The following is a 22,254-nucleotide window of genomic DNA, read 5'->3' on the forward strand; positions in this document are numbered from 1 at the left end:
TTCCCTTTTCAGTAATTTTGGACTTTTATCTATTTTTATGTATTTCACCACTCCCCGCCCCCCCCCAAAAAAATTTCCTTTTACCTTAAACCACTCCAGAGGTGCTGTCCAATTGTAGAGGTCAATTGTAGGACAAGAAATTCTGGAATTTTTTTCTGATCCAGATACTGTTGAATACATTAAATAATCTGGAATTTTGCAATCTGGTTGTTTTTTATATATGGTGACATTTGCAAAGCCAGTCTTATTCAAGGTGGAACTAAAAAAATAAGCCAGACCAAAAAAAAAAAAGTTACTCAGAACTGTGAAATAACAAGTCAACTCTAGCCTTCGCTTGATATTATTTTTATATTATTTATTTCTTATAATTGATAGTGGTTCCTTTCTTAGGGAAAAAATAATTTAAATGTAGAGTTTTGACACAATAGAGTTTTTATTTCCCTTAAGAAAAAAGAAAACATAACACCTATTTCAGCTCCAAAATGACGACTTTATATACTTTGTCTGCTGTAAAAGCATGATCCCAATATAATCGTGATCAGGAGTACTAATTGAAAATATGTGCCTGTCATGGTGGTAAGCATTTTTCATACCTTATCTCATTTTATTCTCACAGTGATGCTTCAAAGTAGATTATATTATCACATGTATTTTACAGAAGAGGAAACTAACTAACAGGAAGAGAAGCAGCTTGCTGGTGCCACACAGCTAGCTAGGGCTAGGTTGTGAACTTGAAGCTGGTAGGGGATCAGAGGCATGTAACTATACTCAGGTTATCTTCTGAATGTAGCTCATCTAATATTTTGTAGGTCCAGAATATGGGCATGAATTCAAAATGTAACACTTTATATACAGACTAGTCATCTATAGCCCATGCAATCTCACACAACCCTCCTTGGCTGACCTCTAAGATTTAAGGTCTGGCCAGTTGCCCCTTTTCACCCACCCAAATCTCCATGATGCCAAAAGTCTAGTCACTGGGTTTTGTGCCAGTGGGTTCTTCCTTCCAGCCAAGAGGGAGCCATTGCTCTTGGTTCTTTTGGTAACTGGGAAAGCTAGTTCTTTTTCTAATTGGGGTACCAGTGAATCCCTATCCAAAGAGTTGGCGCATCCCCATCCCCTCCTGCCCCAAGCTGGTGGTGTTTCTAGAGTTACTCTTTTATCCAAATCACTTTATAAATTCAGCTGTTCCACAACAGAGTAGAGAAGGAAGACAGGTGAGAGTGGAACAGACTCTCAACGACTAAGGAGAGAGAATCCAGCTCAAAGACAAGGTTGGCTTCCTGGATAATACCTTCTGATGATGCAAGTGTAAATTCCAGAATCATCCACGCTGGCTGGGAGAAACTTAAGACGTTCCCCTGAGGCAAACACACGATTTTTATTCTGGGTGGGAATAGTCTCATTTGTTTTTGAGTAATACCATTCTACAGTGGAAAGGGGTGCTCTTCTTTTTGGACATCTCACAATCAGAGCCTCATTTTCTAGGCCCCAGAATGTTTTATCTGCAAATAAAGAACATAGACATGATCAAATGAAATTATATAATTCTTACACTCTTAATATTTCCATCTAGGATTAAATTTAACCACGGGTCACATATATGGACATTTTAAGAAACAATAAGTCAATGAGTAAAATCTTTAATGAAGTGTTCTACTGAGTACCACAGATCAGTGAAGTCATTTGGATCCAAATTCACCCTACTGTTCCCGTGGAAAAGCAACCATCTACCTAAACAGATATGTCAGTCAACAAATGCTTGTAAATTAAAAGTTAAAATTCTGATGCATTTGAATATTTACATCTAAAATCATGATTTATCCATTATGAAGAATTTCTTCTGATAGATTTGCAATGAAGAATGATTGTCAAGCATTTACAGTTTTGCAAATGCTTTCTAGTTTACAATTCAGCCGGAATAATTAGAAGTAAGCAATTTAAAACAAGGCACATGCTTAATTTGTTTGTATTAGTTGAAAAGCAATACTTACAACCATTAGCTTCAATGAAGTGGATGGGAACTGTTAGAATTGCCAAGATCCAAAGGCCCAGTCTCTGTTTATCAACCCAGGGCAAGTGTCGGTGACTGACTGTAGAGGTTGCACCAGATAAATGAATGGTACAGGCTAGGGAAGGTCTCCACAAGGCCATTGGTTGTTCTTCTTAAGATTTACAGTCAGGAAGAATATCCAAAGCCTCTACTGAAAAATATATTATACAAAACCAGAATAAAAATAACTATTTAGTCATTATTTTTACTAGCTCAAGGCTACCAAGGAGAAAAAAAAATTGATCAACAGACTTATTAAGTACACATGTATAATAATAGCAGATTTCAGACATGCAATATTGCATTTATTCCTTTTGAACTTTGGTAACTTGGAAAGTTACCTCAATGATCATGCTGTCTCACAATTATATTTTACTAGTCTCATGAGAATGTCCTCAAAAGAATTTAAGTGAAGAGCAAAGAAAAGGAATGTTTACTGAAAAAAAAAAAACATAAAATTCAAAAGACTCTAGAAAGTGGAATATTATATAAAATGGCAAACATTTTCACAGGCTAGAGGAATTGTGTACACACATGTTAATGCACACTCCAGCACATGTGGAGCTAATCATCACAAAGCAACTAAGGAAGAAAGAGAGAGAGAGAGAGATAGAGAGAGAGAGAGAGAGAGCCAAAACCTCAAAAATTTGTCCCTGCCTTAGCTTGTCCCCAAGAGTCACCAAAGGCTCTCTAAGAATAGTTGAAGGGTTGTAAACAGCAAGAAATTACTTTCCTTGTTACTTTCAGTAAGAGAATCATTTATGATATTTTCTTTCATTGGGGAGAGGTGTAATCAATATAGAAATTTACATGCGTGTTAATAAACACATCCACCCTTAAGAAAGCTCGTTCCTTTCAACATGAATCATTGATACTTTCCTGACTACCAGCTTTAGGTAAGTAATTCGTGCTTACCTAGACTGAAGGACTGAAGGGAGCCAGCTCCAGGTCAAGGACTGAGCTAAGAATGGCTTCTTGCCCTTTAGCTCCTCCCTGGACACACTCTCTTTTATTTTAAACACTCAAAGACATCTTGCAACTAGCCACTCCCTCACACCCTAAAATTTGATCTTTAGCCAAAATCATGACTCAGTTAAAAAAATGTCGGTGCATCACCGTCTAAGAATCTGTGAGCTTGACACATGTTTAAAAAGAATGACAACTTTGAAAAATCCCCTTTAAAGGGAACACTCAAATCAGTTCCCGGTGTTTTGCACTCATTGCTCAGGCTGAATAATAATATAATGTTTGTGGTTTGTTTCCCTGGTATTGTTTCGCTTTTCCTTCCAAATGATCTTGACACATGGACCTTTGAACTGTCCTTCCAGATACTCCCTAATGCCTCATTTGACAGATGCTGTGTAGGAAGGCCCCCGTCAGCTGTGCTGGAGAATTTTGAAAACAATAAAAAAGGAGGAGGGGGGAGGAATAAGCCTTGAGAAGCAAGCCGGACTTCATATTACTTAGAAATGTTTCCTTCTGTGGTCCAGAGTGTGACAATCTTATCCAAAAATAGGGCCCAGCTCCTCAGATTTCAATCCAAATAATACTCTCAGCTTGGATGGAAAATAAGGAAGTTTTTCTAAGGAGTTTAGAGAAGTAGAGGAAGATTGTGAATAAGAAGTTCTCTTCATGGCATTTACCGGTAAATGGATGGCGTTGGAGAAGATAATGCTAAGTGAAGTTAGCCAATCCCCAGAAAACAAATGCTGAATGTTTTCTTTGATATAAGGAGGCTGATTCATAGTGGGATAGGGAGCAGGAGCATGGGAGGAATAGATGAACTCTAGATAGGGCAGATGAGTGGGAGGGGAAGGGCGGGGGCATGGGGTAATTAATGATGGTGGAATGTGATAGTCATCATTATCCAAAGTACACGTATGAGGACATGAATTGGTGTGAACATACTATGTGTACAACCAGAGATATGAAAAATCCGAGCTCTATCTAGGTAATAAGAGTCGTAATGCATTCTACTGTTATATATAAATTAGAAAAAGAAAAAAAAAATAAAAGAAGTTCCCTTCAGACGACATCAAATTATCACTCTTTGCAGATCATATGCTTCTATATTTAGAAGATCCAAAAAACTCTACCAAAAGACTGCTAGAGCTAATAAGCAATTTAGCAAAGAAGCAAGTTTAAAAATTAACATACAAAAATCGACGACTTCTCTAAATACCAGCAATGAATCTGTTGAGAAAGGAATCAGGAAAACAGTTCCATTCACAGCAGCCTCAAAAAAAAAAAAAAAAAAAAAAAAAAAAAAAAAAAAAAAACCACACACAAGAAAAAACCTGGGAATAAATCTTACCAAGGAGGTGAAAGACCTCTGTGATGTAAATTATAGAACACTGAAGAATGAAATTGAAGGAGATCTCAGAAGATGATGGAAAGACCTCCAATGTTCATGGATAGATAGAATTCATATCGTTAATATGGCCATTCTACCAAGAGAACACAGATTCAATGTAATCCCCACCACAATACCACTGACATTCTTCACAGAACTAGAAAAATCAGTCCTGAAATACATTTGAAAGAATAAAAGACCCAGAACTGCAAAAGCAATTTTAAGCCAAAAAGCCACGCTGGAGGCATGACAATACCTGGTTTCAAACTATCCTATAGAACTATAGAAACAAAAACTGTATAGCACTGGCATAAAACAGACACATAGACCAACGGTACAAAATAGAAGACACAGAAACAAACCCACACGTCTGCAGTCAGATATCTGATCTTTGAAAAAGGTGTCAAAAATATACATTGGGAAAAAAGGCAGCTTTTTTAACAAATGGTGCTGGGAAAACTGGTATCCCTGTGTAGGAGAATGAAACTAGACCCTCAATGCTCACTCTACACAAAAAATAAACTACAAATGGATCAAAGACCGAGGAGGAATTAGACCAGAAACTATGCAAGGGCAAGAAGAAAATGTAGAGCCAACACTCCAGCTTTCAGGCCAGACAATGATTTTCTCAATAGGACTCCTAATTAGAACTCAGTAAAAAATGCAAAGAGTTAAGAAACAGGATGACATCAAATTAAAAAGGTTCTGCATGCCAAAAGAAACAATTAGGAATGTAAAGAAAATACCTGCAGAATGAGAGTAAATATTTGCCAGCTTGTCTTCTGACAGAGGATTAACATCTAGAATATATAAAGAACTCACACTGTTGGTGGGATTGTAAATCAGTACAACTGCTATGCAAATCAGCATGGAGATTCCTCATAAGACTAGGCATGGAACCACCATGTGATCCAGCTACACCACTCCTCTGTATTTATCCTGAAGAATTCAAGTCATCATACTACAGTGATGCAAGCATACCCACATTTATAACAGCACAATTCACAATAGCCAAGATATTGAACCAGCCTAGGTGTCCCTCAATGCATGAATGGATAAAGAAAATAGGGTACATATGTACACAATGGAGTTTAATTTAGCCATAAAGTAAAATGAAATTATGTCATTCACAAGAAGACGGATGGAACCAGAGACCATTAAGTGAAATAAGTGAAACTCAGAAGTCAAACATTGTATGTTTTCTCTTATATGTGAAAGCTAGAGAGATAAAAAAGGAAAAGAAAGGTGGGAAGAGAAGATCTCAGGAAAATCAAAGAGAGATCAATAGAGGAAACGAACCAGGGAGCAGGAGGAGAGAAGAGAGGGGGAAATCCTGAGGAGTCACATTGGCCAACTGACATTGTTATATTGTGAGCATGTGTGAATATGTGACCACAAATTCCATCACTATGTACGACCCTAATGCACCAATAAAAAATGTAGAAATAAAAAAAAAAAGAAAGAAAAGAAGTTTCCATTTCAAGGTAGGAACAAAGCATCACCTCAGACTTTGGACTCCATGATGTTAATGTTAAATGTTAATGGTTAAATTTGATTTTAGCTATACATAGTTGTTGTGACTCCATTAGGAAAGTACATTCAAATTAACTTTTTAGTCATCACATCTGGGAAGGATTTAGGGGCTACTTCCAGACCAACATGATAGCAGAATAAAAATGGCTAGCCTTTACGTGGGACTTTCTCTGTGCCATCTGCCGTTCTGAGTGAATCACATGTATCTCTTTATTCTCAAAATCACCCGATGGCGTGGGCACTATTATAACTATCAACCTTGTACAGACAAGGACACCGAGAAACAGAAATCGAGTAACTTGCTTAAGCTATATAACACTGTGAGATAGAGCCGGAACTTGAATCTCAAATCAGCCAGCTACAAAGACCAGATTCATCACCAGATCCCGAGGCTACCAGGTGTGGGAAATTAGGAGGAAGTACAGCCAAAGAGACCCCTAAGTAAACGTTTTCATCCAGTTTCCAGAAGCTTCTTAGCTCCCCACGGTGGCTGGGAGCCTCTTGATATATCCTAACCGCACAAGGGTCTGGCCAGTCCTTGGACAAGAGTGACAAGACCTTTGACTGCTGGAGGATTGGCCGTGAGATAGATGGTGTGACTTTGAGGAATTAGTTCTGCTCATTGATCTTTTTGGTTCTTCCTGTCAAGACCGTATTATGAGTCTGAGCAGGAGATCAAAAAGCAAAGAGACCGCATGTTTGGAACCTGCCTAGAGCTTAATCAGCACCAGATAAGGGTTTGTCAAATAATGCAAAAACTCAGAATTGTTTTCTATATTTTGTGTCCTGAAATGTCTTTTTCAAAATATTTGTTAAAGTTGGGCATTTACTCGTTAAACGAGGCCACCTGTGCATTGGGCTTCATAGTTTTAAAAATAAGGTGTCAGTCAAAATTTTAACATAATAAATATTTACAGGAGCATTTGAGAAAGTTCAACTGCAGTGAAATAGTTCAGACATCTATTTGGAAAACTTAAGACCTTCCATTCAAAGTACATTACTATCGGTTAAAAAAATGATTTAAAAAATTCGAAAAATCAAAGTACAGTACTATGTACATCATTGGAATTTTATTGATTAACATGAAAACCCGAGGATAAGACTGGTGATATAATATGACCAAGCTCACCCGGTGGCGGTTGAGGTTAAAACCAGACCTGCTGAGTTTCAAAACCAAGGTCTCCACCCGCTCCTAATATCAACTCAAAGAGAGATAGATTATAATGTTAAAGCTTCCCTTCTTATAATTGGGACTAAGTTATTTAAGAAAACAAACACTAGTCTGCTTTCCCTTAGGTATTTTCTTTAAAAAGAACTAACCATTTTGGCTTCTAACAACCCTGACAGGTCCAACATAGAATGCAGTATTTTATAGAAACTTAAAATGTTGACGGCAAAGGCTTAGGATTCATCAATAAACCAAACAAGGGATTTAAAGGAGCCTGGATTATCTGCCAAGTTAATCAGAATTCCTGTTTCTCAAGCAAACAACCTTCCCCCCACCTTTTAAAAAAGAGTTTTTATAACTACTCTGTTTTCAAAATTAATCTGATAAATAAAATCTAACTTGACCCTCCTCCTGCCCTGGTTTGGGGTTATAATTTTAAACTCTTACAATCTATTCATAATCAACTTCTCTGAAGTTTCCACTAAAATTAAATTAAATTAAACCTAGACTTCCAGAGTTAACAGCTAGCTGCTTGCCTTGGACCTTCAAGTATTTGGTTACATAGAAGATGTTTTACAGGTTTACTCATTTGACCTGGCCCATGTCTCAACTAAATGTAAGATATACATGTTGAAACCCTCCAGAGCCGGCCAACTGAGCCTTGGTTTTACTGTAAACCCAAGTCATAAGCCAGGACATTTTTATGACATTAACTTTACATGAATTTAAGTTGGTCACTGAACCAGCAAGAGGTGGATCCCCACCTCCCCATCCCGCTTCTCATGTTTAATTAGAGAGCATTTTGGATACCATTTTTCTATCTTTTCTTCTCCTCATGAAAACCTGTGTAAGGCCTACGGTGGACAGGGACAGAACCGATGCCATGTTAGGAGGTTGGCCTAACTCCGCCAGCTGTCACCTTAATAAAAAACTGGTCTTGTGGATCTCCTTTGTCACACCCCAAAGTCTAGGGACGCCCAGTGCTCTGCTCCTTCCCTCCCACCATCTTTTTCCTCATCCAGTCCTCCTCTCCAAGAATCAGAAGCAACTGGAATACATTCAAGGACAAACCAGAATGAACAGAGACGCCACATCTCCAGAACTGAAGGCCTGGTCTCCTCGATCCTCCTTCCTTCTCCTGCCCCTTCTCCTGCTTCTCTCACAGATTCCCTCTGTCACCCATGGCAACTCCAAACGGCATGGCCTCCTACTGAAGCTTGCCATGTAGGATGGGCTTCTCTGCACATGTCCGGCATGCAGCTCACCGGGATGACCTCTCACTTTCACCTTCAGAGTGCACCCCACCTGCACCTATCTGTCCCTACCTCCACTGCCACCTTCCTAGTCTAGCCGTCAGCACCTGCGCCTTGGGTTTAAATAATAGCTTCTAATTTGCTGCAGAGAAGAGACTTCAGAGATCCCATGAGAACCTAAAGTCCATCATGGAGGCCTGCAGTATCCTTGAACTTCACCAAGAAGAAAAGCCAGTATGCTTACACTAGCTGCAAGGGCCCATGCTATAGAATGCCACCTGTCACCTCTCTGACTCCTCCTCTCCAGCCCTGTGTCCTTTTGACCATGAACACTATCTAGTCTCAAAACATTTTTATCACCCCCAAAAAGCCTCACACCCATAACAGTCACTCCCTGTTCCTCTCTCTCCCTCTCCAAGGGCAACCACCCATCTGCTTTCCTCCTCTGTGAATTTGTCTCATGTAGATATTTCATATTGACGGAGTCATCAATATGAAAAGTTTCCTTTTCAGTCTGGTTTCTTTCACTTAGCCTGTTTCCAAGTTTCGTCCACATTGAGCGTGTACCAATGCTTCGTTTCTTTTGAGGGGTGAATAATGTTCCAGTGAGTGTGTATATCACAACGGGTTCATCCATTCATTCCTTTTTGGAGTTGCTTCTCCCTTTTGACTATTTAGAATAATGCTGTTGAACACATTCCAGTCAAAATATGTGAGTACCTGAACCATTAATTTTAAATTGCAATGTCTCCTCACCCATTCCCTCATTCCTGACCCACGTGAGTCTTTTCCAGGTTCTTGATCACCTTCTGACATCCTACTTTTGAATCGTATTCACTGTTTATTTGATGTTTTCCCCCATTAGCTCCAGAAGCCAAGGTATTTTTGTCAGTTCCGTCACTGATGTCTGGCACAGTGACCAGCACAAAGGAGGTACTCAAAAAAAAATATTGGTTGAATTAATCAGTACAGCCAACTCGATGGCAGAGTTTGAGGTCTGAAAAGTAAAGCTTTTATTTGTGGATCTGAACAGGAATATGTGTCTCTACCATGCTTTTGTAAGCATCTCCCCTGAAACTCTGTCTTTTCTCCTTTATCTTAGCGAAGGTCCACGTTCTTCCAGGAGAGTCCACAGGAACACCTGGATGGAGAAAACTCTGTGCACCGAGGACAGAGAAAAGGGGGTGATGGGCACATGAAAATCTGCCAGCAATTTTAAGTGTTTGCACATGTGAAATGATGAAGTCATAACTTAGACCCTTTGAGGATGAAATTCAAGGCCATTGTATTATATCCCCATTCTAATGCCACAGATTTTGAAATACTCTGGGCATATACACTCATCATCCTCTGAGTTCAGATACATACTTTTTTGCTCTGGGGTCAGTGTGGCATTAATTTTCTCAGTATCTGAATCAATTTATATAGTTTCTATGGGAATTCTAAAATTCCCATGGAAAAAATCAAAGTGATTAGTATACTCAATACATTGTTTAAAAATAAGAACAGAGTTGGAGAACTTGCACAACTTAACAACATAAAGCTTTATTTATGGTAGTAATGTAATAAAGACTTGCATGCCAATGAAAAAGTCATAAATGACTTCAGAAATAGACTCAAATGTGTACAGTAGATATTTCATATTGATGGAGACATCAATATGAAAAGTTTCCTTTTCAGTCTGGTTTAATTAAAAGAACAAAAAACTGATATTTGATAAAAGCATTGACTTAAGCCTATGGGGAAACTATGCTTTTATTTCAATATATGATGATGAGAAATTTGATATCTAAATGGAAAAAAAATCTACCCCACAAACAGAAAAAGTAAAAACAAAATGGTTCTTATTACATAGCAGAAAATCTCCATAACTTGGATCAGGAGAAACAAAATTTAAACCAAACATAAAAATCAGTGGTCGTGAAAGAAAAATGAAATACCTCAGACTTCATCAAAGCTAAGAAAGTATTTTCTTCAAAAGACATCACTAATATTTAAACAAACCAAGCTGTAGATTCAGACAAAATACAATTCATACATCTGATGAAAGATTTCTGCTTGTAACTTATAAATTGTTCTTAGAAGTCAATATAGAGATACAAAAAAGTAGCCAATAAAAATGAGGAAAAGATTCCAACTGAGGAGATTCACAAATGAAAATCATACCAATGGCCAATAAACATAAGAAAAAGATACTCAAAATTATTAGTTATTAAAAATGTAAATAATAAAACCACAGTGATATTCTACTCCGTAGCTAATATTAAAATGATTGAGAGGAGCAAGTGGTGGCAAGAACGTGATCCATCTACAACTTTCATACAGGATTCTAGAATGATACAATGGCTTTGGAAAACGGCATAGCAGTTTCTGCTTAAACGTTTGCCAAATGACCCAGGGATTCTTCTTCTAAGGATTAACCTAAGGGAAATACAAACTCATGCACACAAAAATACTTGCACAGACATGTTCATAATAGTTTGATTTATAATAGCTGAAAATGATACCCATGTCTATCAACATGGAAATGGAAACTATTCTATGTTTGTATAATGGAACACTGCTCAGCAATAAAAAGGAAGGAACTACTGACTCATGTAATATGAATTAATCTATGATACATTATATTAAATTAAAGAAGCCAGGTTCAAAACAGTGCAATTTATCTGGTTCCAAAACCACAAAAGTAATGGTAACCTGGGATGGAAGATGAGGGAGACAGTTATCTATAGAGGAGTATGAGAAAAATATAAGGGATGATGTCTTTTCCAAACTTATTAAATTTTACACTTCAAATGTGCGTCTTTTGGTGTTATGTAGGTTATATATTACTAAAAAGAAAAACAAAACAAAGAACATCTGGCATTTGACCTTATTCTACTCCTAGTATTTACTCAAAAAATTAAATCACATGACTACAAACATATAAAAGAATGTTAATAAGTGTCATATTCACAATACCAAAAACTGAAAATATTCCAAGTGTCTATCAATGGGAGAAGGACAAAAAAAAAAAAAAGGGAATTCAAAGTACTCAGCAAGAAGAAGAAACTGCAATTTAGCAGCCTGGTGAATCTCAGAAACAGCATGTTCTGTAACTTGGGTTTGTTCCAAAATGCAAAGTCTCCTCTCCTCAAATCATACTAAGCAACAGAAACCCAAGAAAGGAGACTCCATCTTCCACACACTAACATGAAGAGTCCAATATTATTTAATATATATTCCCTTTTACACAAAGAGTCTACATTGCATATCCCACCTGCATGAAGAGCCCATGTTACATATTACATTTATATGAAATCCAGCAATAAGCAAGTTATAAACTACCTTGCTGGAAACCAGAAAGTAATTTGGAGAGGGAAAAGTGGTGTATTTTCTGGGAAATAGAGATGTATTCTGTGCTGTGTGGACTGGTAATTCCATGAGTGAATATGATGGTCAAATCTCATTCAAATGAACACTTAAAATCATTGCTTTTAGCTGATGTTGGTTATTTCTCAACAACAACAAAAAAATTAAAGTAAAATAAAAGCCTTTGAAAACTGTATTCTTGGGCTGGGGTTGTGGCTCAGTGATAGAGTGCTTGCCTTGCACATGTGAGGCACTGGGTTCAATACCCGGCACCACATAAAAATAAACAAAATAAAGGTCTTGTGTCCATCTACAACTAAAAAGTATATTTTTAAAAGTTTTAAAAGATTTTAAAATTAAATTTCCTTCCCCACATGTAACAGGAAAAGCCGAATCATTTCTGGGATCTGTCAAAACCATGAGAAATGTCCAGTGGAGAGGCCTTATCAACATTGGGAAGCTTTGCATAATAAATGTTCTGGAGACGCAGCTGATTCTTTTTTACAAAGTAATTCCAATAACAAGTTGTCCTATGAATAATTTTGTTGATCTGTCTTTTTTTCCCTGAAAACAGTCATTAAAATTTTCCTCTATATTTATTTTGGTTTTCCCACTTAAAATCAAGGGCAATCGGCTAAGCTTATTTCCAGTTTCTTGGGTAAGAACAAGAAATGTATTTAACATAGGAATTGGCCAGCCAGAAGGACAAGTCTCAGTCACAAATTTAATCAGTTGCAAAGCAGAACAAAGGTGGAATTCCTATGCCCATTGAAAAGCAGAGATATATTTGCTATCCAATGCTGACATTTCTGGAACCAGGTTCGCTGTGCTTTCAATAACTTCCTGTGGTTGGAAAATGTAAGGAGAACTGGATTTGTGATCTCTCAGTGATTTGACTAGTTTGAGACAGAAAAGTCAGGTCTCCTACCATCGTTGTGGCCCTTCAAATTAATTCATCTTTGCCACCTTAAGCGCACACACAGCAAGTCAATTTCCTGACCCTAAGTAAAGGCTCATGGTCTGAGCAGAAACATGTCCAGAGCTGTCACATCCTACAATCCTCCATATTGTGATGTCTCCAATCCCTTACGATCAATGAATGGCAACAAACAGTAAAACGACTATGTGTCTCCACCCACTCGGAGATAAAGTGTGCTCAGTTAAAAGATGATCCTGGAGGATGGCGGGAAGCTACTTCAAGGCAGTGAGGTCTGCCTCTACCTTTCTGCATTGTGAGGGGAGAGTGGAAAGGAGGCAGCAGAGCTTTTGACTCACTGGGAAGTGAGGAGTCCTATGTTCTAGCACCTAGTAGAGTCACACATACCAACCCTGCATCAGCTGGGCTTTAAAGAGCAAAATACTGACCCCCCAGACTCCAAAGATGGTCAGTTAGACGCCAATCACCATTTCTGATACTGGGACGATAGCCACGCACAAAACAGAACCGTCAGAGATTAAAAAACACCTGCCCTTATGAAATGTATACATTAGCCGAAAAAAGGCAATAAATCGCAGAAATAAGTAAAAGGTATTCATAAAATAGTTCAGATGACGGAAGACTTGGGCAGAAAAATAAAGCAGTGGAGAGGTCTAAGGACAGCTGGAGGTACGCAATTTTAGGCCAGATGAAGGCCAACTGATGAAGTGACATTAAATCAACAGCAGAAGCACAGCCCAGGTGGAGGGACAGGCAGTATGGGAGCCCTGCGGCAGAAACAGGACTTTCAAGCCAAGGAATGGCATGACCTACATCAGGACATGGGACTTTTGTTAAGAATTAGTTAAGATTATCAAGGCACGGTGCTGCACTCAATGTCCCCAAACACCTCCGTGTCACTAAAGAGTTGCCCGTCGTGCCTTCACTTTGCCTTGAGCCACAAGCAGCCTCTGTCAAGTTGAGCAACTCCCCCATCTGTCCTCACAGCCCACGCTGTCCCCCAGAGGGCCTCCTCCCAGGTCCAGTCCTGGAGCCCCTTTTCTTCTGCGTCTACACTCACTCCCCGTGTAATGCACACGGGTTTACAGGTTTGAAACCCTGTCCTGGTCACACTCCTGCCGTTGAACCTGCCACCAACTCTGGTACCCAGTCCTGACTTGATACCCGCACTTGCCTGCACTCCAGATGTCTCAACCTCAGAATTCTCCTTCGGCCTATCAAAATCTCTTCTTCCAACACTGCTTCTCTTCTTGATGAATGGCTACTCCATCTTTTTTCAGCCTCATCCATCAAATTCCTTGGAGGCTTTCTTGTACCGCTCTTCCTCAAACCCACCACTCCCAACGGCCAGCAGATCCCCGTGAATTATTTTCCAAACATATCGAGACTTCAGCCACCTCTCCATTTTGTATATCTGTTGTTGCTGATCCAGGCCACCACCATCTTTTACCTGGATTATTGCAGGGACCTCCAGACCAGACCCTTTGGTCCTTCTTGTGCCTGCTGTGACTGATTTTTATAACAGAAGCCAAGGTGAACCTTTCAAGTTACTCCTCTCCTCAAAGCTCTCATTTCACCCAGTAAAAGCCAAATTGCTTATAGGAGCAAGAAGGTTCTACGTGACCTTCTGTCCCCCAGCTCTCTGATCCATGACTCTCTGGGCTTCTCACCCTTAGGCCACAAGAAAGGCACTCTCCCCGTCCCTGCTCCTGAATACCCAACTTTGCTCCCACCTTGGAATGCCCCTTTTGGCTCTTTCCTCCATCTTGGATTTTCCCTTCTGGGCATCTGTGCGGCGGCTCACTCCTGCCCTTTAATGAGGTCCCCCTCCCCACCACCTGACCAGCTAACCGCACACTTCCCGATTTTCCTTACCCTGTTCCATGTTTTTCTCATGGTGTTTACAGCCTTCTAACATTACTGAACACTTGATTTATGCGTCATTTATATTTGTTTTGTAAACTTATATACCCAGCCAGATGGTCCTCAATAAATATGTTTTGAATGGAAAAAATAAATGAATTGACTATGTTAGATAAACACAATGATTAATTGCATCTCCAAATATATATTTACCTAGTTGAATCCTTGTCAGATTTAAGAATGCTTTTATTAGAAAGATGAAAGTAAAAAATAAGACGTGGGTAAATGAGCCAGAGGTTTGACTCACAGGCTTGAGGCAAAAACTGTGTATCTGATTAATAATAAACAGAGACTGAAGGACAGAGAAAACAAAAAAAAAAAAACCCACAATTTCATGTTTCCATTGAACTTCTCGTTTGTTCAAAATACTCCCTTAATAAAAGCAGGAGCCCGCCGGGTGTGGTGGCGCACACCTGTAATCCCAGCAGCTCTGGCCGCTGAGGCATTGGATGGCAAGTTCAAAGCCAGCTTCAGCAATTTAGTGAGGCCCTAAGCAACTTAGTGAGAACCTGTCTCAAAGTAAATTATAAAAGAGGGAGGAGGGGCGCTGGAAATGAGGCTCAGTGGTTAAGCACCTCTAGGTTCAACTCCTTTCATTTTCTGCCCAAGTCTTCCATCATCTAAAGTATTTTATGAATACCTTTTACTCATTTCTGGGACCTATTGTCTTTTTCTGCTAATTTATATATTCCATAAGGGTAGGTACAAAAAAAAAAAAAAGTGGATGCCAAACTCCTTCTAAAGTCACTTGTGTCATCACCATGATTTAATAATGTCTTAGTTTTAAAAATCTTAATGTCAATCACTTTTGAAAAAGACCATTCACTTCCCATGAGGGTCGGTTTTCCTAGAGAATTCCTCCAATGCATAATTTCTGTGGTCTTTAAGAGTTGGTATCTGTATCTGGAATGATCTAACTGAAACTTGCCAGAGGACTAAACAGCTCCAATTTAGACATCACCATTCAAAAAAAGAAAAAAAAAAAAAAAGGAGCAAATTTGAACATTAGGATCAGAACGACCAGAGTCCTGCTCAAAAAGAGACGAGAGAACTCACAACTGACCGCTCTGTCCTGACCTCCAGGCTCACGGGGGGAAGCCCGAGGAAACTTGTCTTGAACGTGGGGATCAGGACTCTGTGCTTCCCTTCAGAGCCTGGGGCTGCTGCTCAGGTGGCCTAGTGGAGACCTTCAGTGGCCACTCCTGCGGTGGTCACTGTGGAGTTCTTCCAGTCACGCAGGCAGCAGAGGGTGGGCACTATTTTCTGCTAACTAAGGACTGAGGGTGAAGAGGACGTATAGAAAATGCTGATTGGCCCCAAGTGTGCAGGGAGAGTGAGGAGCAGGGAGACCAATCAGGAGCCCCAGGGCACCCGCGTCATCCCGTTCCTTCCTAGAAGGCATAAAACCCACCCTGGCAGCCTCAGTTGGGTTCAGTGGGGCCCAGAGACTGGAGGCTCCAGGGCTCGGGGACTCAGTCCTTGCTGCCTGTGTCCCACTTTGACTACAAGTCTTCTGAGCGGGAGGGAGAGAAAAATCTTGACTCCCGGCTGAGAATGGGCTCAAAACTAGCCACTGACATCCACCCTTAAATCACGGTTCAGGAAGTTGTCAAAAGACGGGTGGTCTTGGGCAGGGTCTGCAGGTATTGAAATTCAAAAGTATCTACCCACCTTGGGAAGAGGCGATAAGCAGTTGTCTAAATCTCAGTTACATTTTAGTGGGCATCATGTATATTCTGTTTGGGGTTTTTGGGTTTTTTTTTCCCATTAGGGCATCATCCCCTCCCACCTGGGACTCAGTCACACCTGACATCAGAAACAGTCCTGGGGACTCAAACCAACCACATGTGTGTCCATGAGACTCTCAGTATCACCAGCTGAAGCACCGAATCTGAGCCAATCAGATCTTGGTTTCCACCCCACTTTACATAACTACCATACGAATGGCAGGATGTTATCTAGGGAAAGTACTCACCTTAGGGGCTAGCAGGGAGGAGAGTTCCTTTGGATGATTACTGACAGCTACTGCTACTTTATCATAAATGTGCTAAGGAAAAATGTGTCCCAGACAAGTTGGAAACTCCCCATCCCTTACCACATTCCCATTAGGATCCCATATTCAGCCTGTCTACAGGGCAAGGAGTTAAAATTTCCCAGAGTAGAAAAGGAAGAATATAAAAACAATGAAATCTGACATGTTGTTATTGTATGCTCAGTACAATCATACTGAACACTTTATATTCATTTGATCTTCACCCACAGAACCATCAACAGGCTATAATTAAAGGTAAGAAGTCCAAGAATTTAAAAAGTTCAGCGAATGATGTATAGTCAGTCATGCAACAAATAAGTGTAAGAGCAGGGATTAAATGCAGGTCTGTATCACCCTCAGTCCTTAGTTGTCAGAAAATAGCCCCCGTCTTCTGCTGTAGACATGGAATAGCCAAAATGGGATAATAAGGTTCATAAGGGGATTTGGGACAATGGCTCATCGATAGTTTGCCTCAAGATCTGGTAAAAGAGCTGTTGCAGCTACAGAGAAACATACCTCCACGGGCAGAATTAATATTGTCAAAATGGCCACATCACCAAAAGCAATCTATAGGATTAGTGCAATACCCATCAAAATACAAATGACATTCTTTACAGAACTAGCAAAAATAATCCTAAAATCCATATGAAAGAACAAAATACCCATAATAGCTGAAACAATTCCGAACACTAAGAGTGATGCTGGAGGTATCACAATACCTGATCTCAAATTATGCTACAGACTAAAGTAACTGGAACGGCATAGAGACACATAAAGACAGAAATGAAGACCAATAGAACAGAATAGAAGACTCAGAGACAAATTTACACAAATACAGTCTTCTAATCCTTGACAAAGGAGCCAAAAACATGCATTGGAGAAGAGATAGCCTTTTTAACAAATGGTGCCTGGGAAAACTGGCTTTCCATATGTACAGATCCTCACCCTGAGCAAATATTAACACAAAATGGACCAAAAACCTAGAAATCAGAACAGAAACCTTGCAACTACTAGAAGAAAATACAAGGTCAACACTCCAACATATTGTCACAGGCTTCAACTTCCTTAACAAGAATCCTAAACCTCAAGAAATAAAATCAATAAGTGAGATGGCATCAAATTAAAAAGTTTCTGCATAGCAAAAGAAACAAAATCATGAACAGAGCGCTTACAGAATGGAAGAAAATAATGACCAGCTACTCCTTGGAGAAAACAATATCCAGAATATATAAATAAAGCAAAAAAAAAAAAAACCTATCACCAAGATCCCAAATAACTCAATCAATAGACAAATGTTCTTAATAGACATTTCCCAAAAGAAGAAATTCAAATGGCAGACAAATATATTTTAAAATGTTCAATATTCTTAGCAATTAGGGAAATGCAAATCAAAACCACACTGAGATTCCATTTCACACCAGTCAGAATGCCAATCATTGAGATTACAAATAATGAGTATTTCTAGAAAGGAAGTGGGGAAAAGGTACACTAATACACTGCTGGTGGGATTGTAAATCAGTACAGCCACCATGGAAAGCAGTATAGATGTTCCTCAAAAGACTAGGAATGGAACCATCATACAACCCAATTCTCCCACTACTTGGTATTTATCCCAAAGAAATGAAAGCAGCATACTAAGGGAAATGTGCATTCCAATGTTTATTGCAGCACAGTTCCCAGCAGCCAAGTTAAGGAACCAGCCTAGGTGTCCATCAGTAGAGAAATGGATTTTTTAAAAATAGTATATATTTACAATAAGTTTTACTCAACCACAGAGAACAATGAAATTTCGTCAATTGCTGGTAAATGGATAAATGGATGAAACTCCCTAACCCCTGTGGCTAGCAATCCCTTGCTTCCTTGGTTCTTTTTCCTTTCCCACCCTCAGAGTAGATACTATTTCTGGATTTTAGTGAATTCCAAAAATACTAATTCTGAGGTATGCTCATTCTAGATGTATGCTGCAAGCACCCATTCATTCTTCCCTACCCTCAACCAGATCTTTTCCAATACATTAGACCAAAGTTCTATATCCTACAAACATGATTTCAAGGGACGACATCAACCTGCAACTTGGTTTTCCCATTGGTAATACAATTTTTCCCACAAGAAAAAAAAAAACGATAGCAATTATTACGTTTAATCTAACTTTGTATTGGAAAGTTCTATCTCCTGTGAAATAAGTGCACTTTTGAAAAATAGCCTGAACCCACTCACCATCAGCCAGACTCCAGTTCTATTCGAGCTCTTTCTTCCTCAACTTGCTACATTTCTCTAGTTGCTTTATGCAAAATGCAATAGCTACCCAATCTTTAAAAACCTCCCATTTTTCTTATCAGTTAAGAAACAGGAACCCAGTGACTGATAAGCTGAAATGGACAAACAATACTGTTAACAAATATCACCTGCAGTTTTCACCGCCTTCTCCGGTATTTCAAAGATCTTTGATGAAGTTGTCTTTCCTGTTCTAATCTTACGGAGCTCACATTTCATCTTAATTACAGTTTTCCTTCCTTGGAGGTGAATACCTCAACAAAACCACCCCGCCTCCACCTCCCTGACTGGGTGCCAGGTCCCTCATTGCCGTCCATGGGTCCATAGATTTAAGTTCCCCACAATTGCACCTCTAAGAGCAATAGCACATACTTCTGCAATCAGTTTCACTGCTGACGCATTAGTGTCAACATTTTAAAGATTCTGGCACATTCTGCAGAGTGCTTAAATGTACACCTAGCTCTAGGTGCACCAACATGCTATCCCATGCAATCCTCAGAGGCTGCCAGGAGGCTCAGAGAGGCTAATTACTTTACCCAAAGTAGTGGATGATACAAGGTAAATCCAGATTCCAAAGCTCCCATAACTGGACTCTTTCCACATGCCCCCCCATCCCAGATGGTCTGTCTCAGATGGTGGTAATAGAGATTTTATGGACACATGTTGCAAGTATTAGGATTCTGGATAAACAAAGCATATTTATGAATGCAATTCTTTTTCTAAATGTTGGTGACTTTTGAATAATCAGGAGATGCCATCTGCCCAAATGTTCCAATAAAGAGAGAGAACAGGAGCTTTAGATATAACCTGGCTTTTCTCTTACTGGCTATGTGAATTTTTGGCAAATTTCCTACCCTCTCTAAATTTCTTGTGCAAGGGATATTATTGTTAATATTAAATGAATGACCTATGTAAAATGTTTTCCATAAGATTAGTACTAGTGACTTTTTGCCTTATCACTATTTATCTTTTCCACCCAGTATGATTGTGTTTAAAATAAAAAGAAACCTTCAGATGTATTTGAAAAGATAGTACTATTGCTGGGCACAATGGTGCACGCCTGTAATCCCAGCAGATTGGGAGGCTGAGGCAGGAAGATTTCGAGTTCAAAGCCATACTCAGCAACAGTGAGGCACTAAACAACTCAGTGAGACCCTGTCTCTAAGCAAAATGCAAAATAGGACTGACTGGGATGTGGTTCAGTGGTTGAGTACCTCTGAGTTCAATCCCCAGGACCAAAAAAAAAAAAAAAACCCCAAAAAACAAAAAAACGATGGTACTATTGATAATGTGTACCATATCTAAATGCCACATCTATGTCAAGTCAATAACAAAATTAGGGCAACCCTCCACCTTCAGTCTCTCTACTTTTGTATTTGTATCAAGACTCCAGTTCCCATAAGGAACCCAAATCATCTCTTCCCCTTATTTATGGGCACCTTGCATTAAAAAAAAAAAAACTTATATAGAAAGGAAAAATGATGATTCCAATTACCTACTATAAAATCTTCATATGAGGTCCTCTGTCATTTGTTTTCCACTGCTGGGGAACGGGAGAAAATACACATAAGCAATATATCAAACAGTTCTTATTGATGGGCCCAACATTGTATCTTTCAGCTCTATTAGAGATGAAAGAGATGATGAGACTCATTCCTGAGCTCTAGGAACTTAAGACTATGAAAAACAAGTGGGGGGGAATGTAGCATTTTATAACTCTGCAAATTTGTGATTTAAACAGAACTTTTCAAGAATCAGGGTATTTTTTAAAATCAGCATGGATTACTAAGAGATTGTTAAGTCTTTACTCAAGATTGAATGATTTTTCCATCTTTCTGGTGTGTTGAGCTATAATTCTTCCCTAATTCTATATCTCCTGATATCTGTTAGCATCCTGTAAGTATTACGATAGCATCATTTAGAAACCTGAATGGTCTCTGCTGTGAAATTTATCCTTCAAAAAGACTTTATCACTCACATTTATGTACTTGATTGCCATCAAGATTAAAAGTGGCATTTTCCGTGCTGCCAGCAATGTTGTTAAATCCAGGAGGTCAACATCCAGACAGGTCATCTAGGGTCAAGAAGAAGAGGTCACATTTGAATGAAGATGTGAGGAAACTGAGAGCTCCATGGGTGGCTTCCGGAAGTTTCTGTCTGCAAAGGGTCTGCAAGATATGGATTCAAAGATGCCTGTTCTTGCATATATTTGGCAAGAAGGTTCTAGCTCCAGCCCCTTGCAGGATCTCTCCCCAATCCTGGAGATCTTGAAAGATGCCCCCCAACTATGATCTACCCATTAAAACGACTGTACACCTTGGAGGTGACTCTTCTTGATGAAAATGACCCCAAACCAACAAAAGGCAATTCTTTCCCGGAAAGGCAGAACAACATGTGTGACAACTCACCATTCAATGACATGAAAGGAGAGATCAAAATTAGTCGAACTCATTCATTTGAGATAAGGACAATAAGCTGGTGCTTCTAAACAGCAAAGAAATGACTGGAGTGTGTGTGTGTGTGTGTGTGTGTGTGTGTGTGTGTGTGTGTGTGTGTACATACACATGTTTGCAAGTGCTTGTTTGTGTTTGGAGTAAGTCCACATGTAGAAGACATCTTAGCTGTTCACCCAAACTAAAATGAGCTTTATCATTGTCCAAAATGCTAATTACTCCAATTTTATCAGTTCATGCAGTGTGTGTGTAGAGAGGTCATACTATACTCTATTAATATGTACAATAATTATGTTAATCAAAAAAATCTTTTAACCTCACTAAATTGACAAAAACAAGATGTTAGCTGGTCTTCCCTATGCCTTGAAAAACTAGAAATAATTTGTTCGGACACTAGCAGTTCACAACTTGTGACAACCCAGAGTCCCACTTATGTCTGCTAATTCCTCGGAGACTTGTTTCTGCGTGATCCCTGGTGTCTCAAGCTTCTGTGTCCAGCAGCCCCATTTCTGTTCTGCAGGGCAGAACAGGAGAGAGCCTCTTCTCTACTTTGCATGAGAAATCTATTTATATCAAATCCATCTACATCTAAAATGCAATGTGATTCTACAGATTTGTACATCACATGGACAACCTCACAGCCCCCCCATAGGGATGCCCACCGCCCACCAGGGCTCTCTCTTGCTCCCACCACCCACCACCACCATTTTCTCCTAGAGGTGTTTGGGAGCACATTGGTGCATGTGATATGTGTGCTCATCCCACATCCACCAAGGTGCTAGGCAGCCGGGAAGGCTGCACCTCTATTAGAAAGAATCTGAGTAGTGTCAGCAAATCCAATTTTCCCTGTCACCTTTACATCTGCATGACCACCCTTCTCTCCACTTCTAGACACTTCTCTCCCCTGGCCTCATTGCTACAATC

General features: G+C 39.5%; 1 protein-coding gene across 4 annotated transcripts in view; it reads right to left on the bottom strand.

Annotated features, from left to right (window-relative positions):
• Il1rl1 (interleukin 1 receptor like 1) overlaps positions 1-22,254 on the bottom strand; it is a 51,641-nt gene that overhangs the window by 12,081 nt on the left and 17,306 nt on the right. For 2 of the 4 annotated variants that reach the window (XM_078028743.1, XM_078028746.1), the window contains exons 1-4: positions 2,969-3,445; positions 1,995-2,204; positions 1,295-1,505; positions 85-259 (exon numbers count right to left, since the gene is read on the bottom strand). In XM_078028743.1, coding sequence (XP_077884869.1) covers positions 85-259; positions 1,295-1,505; positions 1,995-2,154 — 546 coding nt within the window. In that variant the 5' untranslated portion in view covers positions 2,155-2,204; positions 2,969-3,445. Of the gene's footprint in view, positions 1-84; positions 260-1,294; positions 1,506-1,994; positions 2,205-2,968; positions 3,446-22,254 lie in introns of those variants that run through there. The other 2 variants (XM_078028745.1, XM_078028744.1) reach the window with 2 other exon arrangements.

The sequence above is a fragment of the Ictidomys tridecemlineatus genome, chromosome 12, assembly GCF_052094955.1.
Source record: "Ictidomys tridecemlineatus isolate mIctTri1 chromosome 12, mIctTri1.hap1, whole genome shotgun sequence".
NCBI lineage: Eukaryota > Metazoa > Chordata > Mammalia > Rodentia > Sciuridae > Ictidomys > Ictidomys tridecemlineatus.